The sequence below is a fragment of the Dunckerocampus dactyliophorus genome, chromosome 14 (assembly GCF_027744805.1).
Source record: "Dunckerocampus dactyliophorus isolate RoL2022-P2 chromosome 14, RoL_Ddac_1.1, whole genome shotgun sequence".
NCBI classification, from domain to species: Eukaryota; Metazoa; Chordata; class Actinopteri; order Syngnathiformes; family Syngnathidae; genus Dunckerocampus; species Dunckerocampus dactyliophorus.
In genome coordinates, this window is record NC_072832.1 from 15,857,388 (window position 1) to 15,868,728 (window position 11,341).

General features: G+C 43.5%; 2 protein-coding genes across 4 annotated transcripts; one reads left to right on the forward strand and one right to left on the reverse strand.

Annotated features, from left to right (window-relative positions):
• Window positions 1–332: 332 nt before the first annotated feature.
• Window positions 333–6,737, reverse strand: ttl (tubulin tyrosine ligase). The gene is made up of 7 exons (XM_054799584.1): window positions 6,055–6,737; window positions 5,754–5,832; window positions 5,404–5,636; window positions 5,107–5,242; window positions 4,746–5,015; window positions 2,876–3,019; window positions 333–2,732 (listed from the first exon to the last, which is right to left on the reverse strand). The coding sequence occupies exons 1-7, from the start codon at window positions 6,221–6,223 to the stop codon at window positions 2,540–2,542; spliced, it is 1,224 nt and encodes a 407-aa protein (XP_054655559.1). The 5' UTR covers window positions 6,224–6,737; the 3' UTR covers window positions 333–2,539.
• Window positions 6,738–7,016: 279 nt separating this feature from the next.
• Window positions 7,017–10,633, forward strand: fignl1 (fidgetin-like 1). Of its 3 annotated transcripts, none has more exons than XM_054799583.1 (3): window positions 7,038–7,074; window positions 7,342–7,521; window positions 8,616–10,633. In XM_054799583.1, exon 3 carries the CDS (start codon window positions 8,633–8,635, stop codon window positions 10,550–10,552), a length of 1,920 nt encoding a protein of 639 aa, XP_054655558.1. In that variant the 5' UTR covers window positions 7,038–7,074; window positions 7,342–7,521; window positions 8,616–8,632; the 3' UTR covers window positions 10,553–10,633. The 3 variants fall into 3 exon arrangements, with proteins under 3 accessions (XP_054655556.1, XP_054655558.1, XP_054655557.1); XM_054799582.1 differs by having other exon boundaries at window positions 7,342–7,500; XM_054799581.1 differs by lacking the exon at window positions 7,342–7,521 and having other exon boundaries at window positions 7,017–7,074.
• Window positions 10,634–11,341: the final 708 nt, after the last annotated feature.

Below are 11,341 nucleotides of genomic sequence, written 5' to 3' on the forward strand. Positions count from 1 at the left end.
TCACGCCTACCCCCGTTTGAAATACTATAAACTGCCTAATAGCGATGTATTTATCTGTACTTTACAGACTGAACTTGAAACTGAAACCAGGAAAATGTAACAAGAGCTGTGAAGCATCGAGCGTAGTCAAAAGTCAAATTGCATGTCGAGTATGACAAATTTGAACATGTTGGCAGGTCTGCACTAACGTTGAAAGTACTCCGTGCCTCTCCTGGCAGTTCACCACTGAGAAGCGCTGGTTTAAAGCTATAAAAGACTGTAAAGGATGCGACATAGAAATGAGTTACGTTCGTCTGCACTTATTTGAATGACAGATGCTTGATAATGGTCAACTTTGTTTTTATTCCAGCAATAGTTTTATGAGAAACGACCATGCAACATTTTGAAGAACACACCACAGCAAACAAAAACACCTATACGTCCCTGAATGCACACTGGATTTCATACAATTGATGAGCTCATATTCAGATGACAGTCACCGTGACACGTGATTTGAGAACCTATTTAACATAGAACACACAGCATGATTTTCATCTTTGGTTGGGATGGGATGAACACATCCAGGACTCATGAGGTCGATTGATTAATGAGGCAAATTTATACCAAAGGTACAGATGCTTTTTAAAAGAAAAAAAACACAATACCCACCAAGGCACCTTTCCCCTTGATGAGGAGAGAATCCCACTAAAATGCAATACAAATATATATTTTTTCCTTTTGACTTAAATTATACTAATATTGTAACTAATTTGACAAAACAATGGCCTAAAAAGTCTTTCTCTGCTTTCATTATAGACCTTTCAATCATTCCTTTTCAGCCACAAGAGGGCTCTGTAATAATGAATGCAAGAATGGAATTGTATTTTCTCAGTCGCTGGATCCTTCTGAAGCACAGTGTTGTCTATGGATCATCATAGAATTTAGGAGGAAGGTGACCTTTAAAATACATCACACAATGGATTCTTTTGAGCCTTCATTCTTGAGCGTCAACACAAAGACACAAAATATAAATAAGCTGTCCTTTGACCTATGACACAAACAAAGTAAAACTTGAGAAGCAGGGAGTTTTGGAGAGATACAATGAAGAAACTACGAACCAACGGGGAAACATGCAGCATCTGCCAGGCTAACTAAAATGACATCGATAGGAAGAAGTAATAGTCAACAACACATGTCGCTACAGTGTTTCCCACAGGGCTGCAATCTATTTGTGGTGGTGACGGGATGGGTGGGGGCGATGTGACGTAACTGTCTCATTTGCATAACTGGCCATAATGCATTTGCATGTAAATGTAATGGACACTGTAAGGGAGTTGGCGACAAAAAGTGAGTGAAACCATGAAAAGCACAACGTTTAGAGCTTTCTTCGCTCACTTCTTTTTGTCTTTTCCCCCCCCATTTTTTATAAATGTCACAAACAAGTCGTCAGCACGGGGGAGGGACAAACAGCAGCACCTGCTGCTTGTTGAGAACGATGCGTGCTTTCATGCCAGTGTTTCTGTTAGAAAGCCCACTATTTTTACGTTTTAGCCTTTTTTCCTTGATAAACCTTTTCGTCAAGCATTAACATTTCGTACTTTCTTCAGCGATACTTGAACGCACCACAGTTAGGCAAGACGCAAAAGTAAAACGCTGTCACATCTTAATGACTCCACAAAATAGAAGACAAACTGCCGTGCTCTTTAACTTGAACACACATTTGCCACTCTGAAGTTTCTTCATTAGATTTTTTTTGCCCGTTGCTTTTTTCCAAAAGGATTATCCAAGGGTCTGACTACTCGTTACATATAGCGACAATGTTGCTAATTTGGCAACACTGATCCCTCCTGCTACATCTTCTTTTATATCATCTTCTTCTCATATAAGGTGTGTTAAGAAACGGAATTACATCGACAGTCCCATTAGTATGTCTTTATGAGCGAGGGCGATCGGCTTGCGCCAAATCTAGATGTAGCGGTCCAAATTTGTTTGTGGCGGGCCGTATGGGAAACACTGCACTACTTAGTGAGCCGGTGATGTCTTTCAACAACAGCGGAGCCTGTGTGTGGATACTGTATATACTGGATACAGTTGCAGCATTGATTTGTGTGAAGATGCAAACATCTCCGTGTTTCTCCTTTCATGAAAAAACATCCATGTGCCTTGGGGGGAACCGAGGACAAGAAAATTCTGGATCTTGGTCCTCGTAGAGAGGCAAAAGGGCAGTTTTGCTAAAACTTGGGATTCCTAGCCTCTTTGTGTTGCGACTGTGAGCACGGTGAGGAATGTTGATGGGTTATTACATGGCTGGATATGTAAGGCACTACTGTCTCATTCGGAGGAGCGTCTCTGCATCCTTCGGCCACCCAAGAATCTATCATGGGAAAAACAGGAGGAATTCCTTTCATGTTTCAAATAAACAAATACATCCTCTGTAAATCCTTGCTTGCATTCATAGAGACATGCATGAAAGACGAGGTAACAATCAATGTTCCGGTTACAATTGACGGCGTTTGTTGCTCTTCCAGCAGTGGAGAGGGACGGGAATGATTTGCCATGCTTAGAGTCGAGTAAAAGGGCCCACGTGAAGCGGCCCTCTCAGCTTGGGTGAAGAACAAGCGTTAGTGGCAAACAGGGATGATGGAGAGGAAGAATAAGGCGACGATGACGAGGAGTCACCACTATTGTTCAGGGTGAAGACGCTGGAAATGGCTACGTCCACGATACCTTGACACAGCTCTGGGTACAGCTTCCTAGAGGAGAAGCACGAAGAAATAAAACAGTCAGTGAGCTGCCACATCCCAGCATAACCGTAATGACTCTCCAGTGTTTAGAACTGAAGAAGCAGACGGCAAAAGAAAGCAGTAGTATGGCGACAGAACATGTTGATACTGACTGTGCGCAGGCTGGCGCTCCGTTGATCTCGATGAGCCACACTTTGAACTTCTCGTCCACCATGAAGTCAAAGCCAAACAGCTGGAAGCTCTGGTAGGAGAGATGTTTGGTGCTGATGGCTGGTTCAATGCATGCCAGACAGCTCCTGCAAAAAAACGACAAAAAAAGAACAATTCTATTGAGAATAGTAACAGTAACAAACACCAACTGTCAGATGAAGACTGTAAACACTCCACGCCATGCTGCCTATTATTTAACACAAAAAAGTGACTGCGTTTTATTCATTGACCTGGTTTGAACAGCATGAGCTACTTTTCTGGACACAACAATTGCTATTAGCGATACGTTTTCACCCATTCATTTGACAACGATTTTCACTTTCATGACCTTATTGACCACACCCCTTTCCAAACTGAAAATTGACTGACCCCACTGTGCAAACATCAAACGACCTAACGATTTGTGTCACGAAAAGCCTCCGGCGCTTTCCACTACATGTTTCACAACACATTTGTCACAATAAAGGGCGAAAGTTGCAACGAGAAGGGAACCTTAGGACCATTTAAACCTTCGCACCTTCTATTCATTAGAAATTGTGCTCTGATAAAAACGCATTAAATAATTCATGTTGAACAAGTTCATTTAAATTCTTAACCAGTAGGAAAGGTATAAGGCACCTGTTGACATGACCTTGATACATCTTGCATCCTTTTAAACAATACTATTAGCACTGATGATCGCGCTAACATCATATGAGCTGGTTACTTTGCTTTGCGTTCAATGTTTCTTCGAGGTTCGAATTTTGCAGCTTCACTTTATCACGGTTTTTCAGAAATATATTCATTCATAAATCATGCTGTTTTGTGGTTGAATACGGCCTATTAGTCAAAACATGCATATTTAAGAAAATGTTACGCATTGTTTCCCTGAATTAAGCATTTTCTAGCATAAAAATGGCTAAATGAACTAAAACACAAATACAAGGCATTCAAAAGATGCATTCAAAGACGTTGTTTGTAGTCTTTTACACTGGTCACTAGATGTCACTAATGTTACTGTAATATTTGGTGAGACACATTAGACTTCACCAGAACAACAGGCTTTTGTTTGAATTATCTCACAAACAGGCACAATAATCCCTGATACAAATCCCTAATAAAAACACAGACGACTGTTGCGGCCATAACCCACACCAAGCTAAAACTCAACTCTGAACCCCTGACGTCACTTCCTGTCTACCCCTCTCTCAGCTCCCCTAGGGAACACATTTATAGCAACACACACAAGCACAAGTCGTATGTCTTAAATGGTTTATTTACTGTACTATATTGGATAATGCGAGTGTAAAAATGACTAGAGCGTCTAGAGGGCTCTACTAATGCTACAAACCGTATTTAGACGGCTGTAAACGGGTTTTCTGTGGTCTATCTACAAAAATATTCAATTTACAAGTAAGAAATTCACGCATCACGGTTGGGTTTGGAACAAATGAACTGCGATAAATGAGGGATTACTGTTCAGTCATTAATTTGTGGTGATGCGCCACAAATGATCCAATTAATCAACAACTATTTTGGTATTCACTTAATCGTTTAAGCGTAAATATCCTCTGATTTTAACTATCAAATGTGAATATTTTTTACTTTCCTTAGCCATCCATGAATGGAGACCTATTATCTTTGTGTTTTCAGCAAAACAAGATATTCACACGTATCAGCTTTGACGTTGGAAAACAGTGATATGTTGTGGACCAAACCACTAAGCGTTCATATTAATTTGGTCCGCCAAGGGCCGATTACCTGACTAATCAAAACAACAATTGACGAGGAAAATAATTGTTAGCTGCAGCCCTAGTAAAGAAAATCACCTACTTGATGATTTGCTTGATCTGAGGTAATATGGTGGTCTCCAGGGTGACATTGTGAGTGTTGAGCAGGTACAGACGGAACTCGTCAAAGAACATCTCATTCCCTTCCTCATAGCGGCCATAGTTCTGTGAGTGCTCCTTCTGGATGCAGTGGTTGGTTAGGTGGCTTGTCATGTCCTGGAGGTCTGAGCTGTTGTATGGCTCAGAGGATGTCCGCAGCACACCTTCTCGGTATAAATAGATGTTGTAATTGTGATCCACAAGGACCCAGCTCCTGGCAATACCATATTATACACTATTAGTGCGCTTTACTCAAATATAAATGTTACAAAGTCACTTTTTTCTCAAAGGCATGAAAGACTGACCTGATGTCAAACTTACGATGTCCAGGTTCCAGAAGTAGAGGTTTCTCCAGGTACTTTTGAATGACATGAACCTGTCCCTGGTTGTCGATGTACTCTAGCAGGTGGTTAGCATCGTGCGATATCACAATACCAGCACCTGTTGGAAGAAAATATAGAATTGTAGACTGGTCGGTCACATCCTCAATGGTAGATCGAAGAAAGTTTAGGATATGTATATTTACCATGAAAGTTGTTTTGATTGCCGTTTGCTAACTAATTATTGTAACACCCAGACAAAACATGTGTCAGTTATTCTACCTTTAGCTCCGGCAGATGACTTGGCAATCCACACTGTCCCCTCCCCACTTTCTTTCTTGGAGTGAAAGGAAGCCAAGAAAACTTCTCGCTCGTCTGTCTTGGGATTGCTCTTCAGATGGCTGAGGCCATTTGTGGCGGGAGCCACAGGAGTGTTGAGGTTGGTGGGATAGATGATGTAAGACTCCGGGAACCAGTTGGAGGAGTCTGAGAGCTCCGGGCTAGTCTTTATAAGCCTGGCGATTTAAAGGTGGTTGAGAGTTTGAGCTAAAGCAATTCCCTTTTTCATAACTGAGTAGAAAAGGGTCGTAGGTTAAAAAGGGACGTGAGAGAAAATATGAGCCGATACCCACTTGACCAAGGATGCCTTCCTGCAAAGCTTGTCTGCCCCTCTGTAGTAATTCACCAGCTGCACCAGTCCTGGTTCATGACCTGTAAAGTCCCAGTGAAAATATTTCAAAACAACCAGTACAACTTGTACTAATTAACACTTTGTCAACAAAATGCAATTATGTGGGGGCTGATGGAGAACTTCATCATTTAGATGCCGCAGGGGCGAGACGTTCTGCACAGTCACTGCAGATGTTTCAGCCCGAGTGGGTGGACACATGATCCAGATTTCTTTATGACAAATAGAAAAAAAACACACCGTACCTAAGCGTCCAAAAGGAAGTCTGTTCCTTTCACCAAGCATTAGATTGAATCTGGGGTTGTCTCTTTTTAGCCTCTTCCACCGCCCAGTAGACAAGAGGATTTTGGAAACTTCTGCATAAACGCTGCTGTTGTCGTCCCGGGTGACAAAAGTGTACATTTGAGTGGCCATTGTCCCACGGCGGATGGAAAAGCGAGATTATTAGAATGGACTTCAAACTACTTTGTTGCTAGTGAGTTACTTGTCTGGTGGGTAGAGCAGCACAGTGTCCAGTGTTATCTCCCCTGATCTGCCCATGGTGTTGATGAGACGGTCATATCCAGTCCAAATGTTCACTTCACCGCCGAATCAGTGACAAAGGAGGCATGTCGTCATTAGGTTGTAGCATTAGATGTATATAAATGGATTATTATTTCGCAGCCATCGACCCTGCAGGGTGTGACTGGGATCCCGAGACTTGTCCGGTATGGGCCGACAAACTGTCCGCATCCGGTGTCTGGCTCAAAACGACCATTAGTAACTGTCTGGGTTCTGAGTTAATTCGTGATACAAATATATTCTGCAAAAATATATTAAAACTACATCTGACTAGCTAGTTATGCATGGACTAACAAAAACGTTGTTTATCTACTAACACGCGTTTCCATTTTCCAGAAGCTCAGCTGCTGTCTTGCATGGGCGAGAGCTTAATTCGCCATGCGTTGTGGTTAGTGTAGTTTTTCACGTGGGTATATTCGGGTTAATATGTATTTTTATTTGTTTTATGTGACATATACGCTTAATATACGTTGTAATACAATTCACACACACGTGAAAAGACTTTCAAGCCGTTCGTGGTTGCGAAATCTGTGCCAAGTGGACTTTTAACATCACACGGACTGCAATTCCCAGAATGCAAAGGTGATTAAGCGTTTAATATAACGGGTTACGCAGTAAGGCCACCAGATGGCACTGCAGATTTCACTACGTAGTTATTTGGGTTGAACGTCATATGACCGGAACATACGTTTACGAGTGCTTTGGTAAGTTTGTATATTAATTCTGTGTTGTAATCAGGCTATATATTAACTTTATATTTCTAAAATGTAAGTCAAGCATGTTTATACCTGAGCAGAAATGCGATGTTTATAGTGCTCGCAAGAATTGAGCCCCAACGGAGTTTTGTAGCAAACCTACTTGCGTCCTGCTTTGTTGTTCAAAGTTGGATATAAATTTTGTTAGCTATTTTACCCAAATAAATATGGATGTACGTATGAGCGATTTCTAAACGGAATGGTTCTTTTTCTCAGTCTTCAGTGAAGACTCTTTACTGCAGATGTTAAGAGAACGACACGGAACATCGACAGGAAGTTGTGTGGAGATGTTAAGAGAACAACACGGAACGCGGCAGGAAGTTGTGTGGTGGTGGAGGAAGTAAATGGTGGCGGGAAACAAGTAGTTTGGCAAACGTAAGAGCAACGTTTCATATTGTACGTTTCCAAATGAGGTATAGGTTGTGTTATTATTTCGTCATAAAGTCGTGACTTAACAGCAGTACTTATTTGGCAGCTTTGCGGCGTGTGTCAGTCACGTGTTACGGTTTGCGTTGTGAAGAGAGTCAAAGGTGGCTTGAATTTCAAGGTGTTCTTATACTACAATGTAGCACACGGAATCAGTACTGTGCAGTTTAAAAGCAGATATTTATAGCAGATTTACTTTTAAGCAGATTTTTCATTGTGTGTAGTAGGGGTGTAACTGTACGCCATAATCACGGTTCAGTTCATATAAAACTGCTTAGCTATTTAAACAGCTTTAATGACTTTTTCAATACGAAACAACCGAAATAAATTAAAATATGCTTATGGCATACAGAAAAATTGACGGATGCAGGGGTCTACTTTGATTAATTTTCTGCTAATATGGCTAACAAGCCATTGTACATCAAAACATTGACATTTAAGTGTTATGGTGTTGTGACAAAGCAAATGATAGATGCGTTAATTACGCAAAAAAAATTCAACGTAATTATTGAAATAAATTAGTTACCGCTGTTGCGGCACTATTTCTGACACAGACAGACCCAATTTTTATTAAAAGTAAGTTCCTTATTGCCTGACGTGCAGCACAAACAGCTCCAGTTTGTATAGTCTTTCCCAATCTCTGCTGAACATTACCAGCACACTATTTTGTCTGTTTACGGATTTCACTGGGAGGGCGAAGTGGAGGAATTGGGAGACGTAAGAAGGGTTTCAAGGTCTGGCTTCTCCTTGGCACAGTCGCTACCCATGACTGCACTGTATTTGCTTATTAAGTAGATGTGTGACACAAGAAACACTTCCTGTTCCTTGCTTTTCATGTGTACCGAGTGGGAAATTGCCACGCATCTGTAGCGAATCAAAGGTTCCGTACTGAGAAATCTGGTTGCAAATGCATGTACTGTTGCGCCCCTGGCGTGTATCATTCCTTGTCATTATGATACGGTTTCAGATTGTGTTTGTAAAATCATAGCGTTATAGCCACAGGTAATCAAGGGTTTGCTGAAGTGATGCATTTTTAATGACATTTGTCCCCTCTTCTTCATCAGGCTCGAACAGCCCAGGCATGAGTGGCGCACACCTGGATGAATGGCAGAGGAGGTCCTTTGACATTTCGTCTGGCAACTGTACACCTGAACAGACGGCCGATGCCTACCGGGCCCACATCCTCTCCATTCAGTATGCATGGGCAAGTTCCCACCTCTCAGATGCCGCCATGGACAGCCTGCTCAGGACCTATTCAGAGCGCTACGCTGCAGTGCTGGACTCGGATGACCCTCGCACGGGGCTTAACAACTATGCAGAGAGCGCGCTGCATCTGGCCCGTAATCAGAAGAACCACAGTGACAAATGGGAGTCGTCCCTCACCATGGAGAGCGTGCTGGAGTTGCCCTGCGTGCAGAAGATGATTCAAGCAAAGGCAGGGGGAGAAAGGTCCCTAGTGGCCACAGCAGATGTTAGCATATCTGTTGGACAAGAGAGCAGCAGCGGGAGCAGCTCCTTGCCTGCTTCTTCTGCTGCAGCCAGGTCAGAGAGCACCTCCCTCAGACTTATTTGGCCACCTCAGCCTAAAGTTGAGGTTAATAATACAGCCAGTGTTACTGTAGATAGCTCAGAAACCTCTGAAGGGATATCAGATAGTTTCTACTTATCTTCTCATCCAAGTGCCAGAGCTCAGCCTGTGTGTCGTCATCCCTCCTCGGGTCCTCAGAGCAACACGGGCCCTGCAGGCAGCAGCTATCAACCCTGCTTTTTCCCTAACTCCAATCCACCAAAGCGGAAACATTTTTACAACACCGATGCAGGGGATGATGGCCGGGGGCCACAAGCACAGGCAGACCCAAGACCTGGAAGCAACTTCAAATCGGCCCGTGAGCAGCTAATTGTGAATCAGCAGAAGAAACATTCCCGTCAAGCCCCAAGAGGCGCGACTTCCACCATGGCAGCGGCCGTGAAGAAGTCTCTGGGAGCCAACAGGCCTCGAGGGGCTTTTTCAAAATTTGTGTCACCTATGCCGCGGCAGGAAGAGGATGACGGCGGGGCGAGAGCCAGCTCCGATCAGGAACCTCAGATTTTGGATGAACGTCTTAAAAACTTTGAGCCAAAGATAGTGGAGTTGATCATGAGTGAGATTATGGACCACGGGCCTCCTGTGGTTTGGGAGGACATAGCAGGCCTGGAATTCGCGAAGACCACCATAAAGGAGATAGTTGTTTGGCCCATGTTGCGACCGGACATCTTTACAGGCCTCAGGGGTCCACCTAAAGGCATCCTGTTGTTTGGACCCCCGGGGACCGGAAAGACGTTGATCGGCAAATGCATCGCTTGCCAGTCAGGTGCCACCTTCTTCAGCATTAGTGCATCATCGCTCACATCCAAGTGGGTGGGTGAGGGGGAAAAAATGGTGCGAGCGCTGTTTGCCATCGCCCGCTGTCACCAGCCCGCTGTGATTTTCATTGACGAGATTGACTCGCTGTTGTCCCAGCGCACAGATGGGGAGCATGACTCATCACGCAGGATCAAGACAGAGTTTCTGGTTCAGCTGGATGGCGCCGCCACAGCCGCTGAGGACCGCATCCTGGTGGTGGGGGCCACCAACCGACCCCAAGAGATAGACGAGGCTGCCCGCCGACGCCTAGCAAAGAGGTTGTACATCCCCCTTCCCGAGGGCTCTGCCCGGCAGCAGATAGTCACCAACCTCATGGCTCAAGAGAAGAACAGGCTGAGAGCGGAGGAGCTGGAAAGCATTGTGTCGGCCACAGAGGGCTTCTCTGGGGCAGACATGACTCAGCTGTGTCGCGAGGCGGCGCTAGGGCCCATTCGCAGCATTCAGCTCGATGACATAGCCACCATCACGGCAGATCAGGTTAGGCCAATCCTCTATGCTGACTTCCAAGATGCTCTGAGGATCGTGCGGCCGAGTGTGTCATCAAAGGACTTGGAGCTGTACGACGACTGGAATAAGACGTTTGGATGTGGTCGATGATGGCCTTATGAAGAAAGAAACACACCTTCTATACTTTGCTTATAATTAACACTGATTTTTTTGTGCTTTGTTTTTTTCTGTAGTACGTAAAATTAATAAAAGTGTTTTTACTTCAAGTGTTTCTGTAACGAAATCAAATGTTTCCAGCCAAGACGTGTGAGTTGATTTGATTTTGAAGAAACCAATCTATTGAACAAATTGTTCAGCAAGTTCATCTGCAGTGTAGTGTGTCAACAGTTAAATGTGACGGAGCATGTTACTGCTCCAAAAGCTGCATGTGTTAATCATGTCCACGGAAATTGGGTAACAGAGTATCCTAAAAACTGGCTTCTTGCGTTCCTCTCTTCCTGTTATTGATGAAGACAGCAGTGGACAAAACAGGAAAACCAGTTACTGCAACACATCCTAGTGAGCAAGCGTTCCACAGTGTTTGTGTACTGACTCAAGAGAAGCCGTAAAGGGGGAAAATGTTAGTTGCTGTGATTTTTTTTTTAATATATATAGTCAGGAAGCGATAAAAGCAATCTCTTGTATTTGCTAATGACAGTTAAATATCCGCATTGACCAAAAGTAAACTTATATATTGACTGACAACCTCAATTATAGCTACATGAAATGATTCGGTACACTACTACCTTTACCTTGCTTCCTAGCTGCAGCTGTCAGTCGGCAGTTGCGGCAGAGCAGAGTGAAACTACGCTGCCAGTGCCTACAAAAATAATATCTGGGAGTGAAAAAAGGAAATAGAGAAAGGGGAACGAAAAGGGTGTCAATAAATGACCAGTTTTT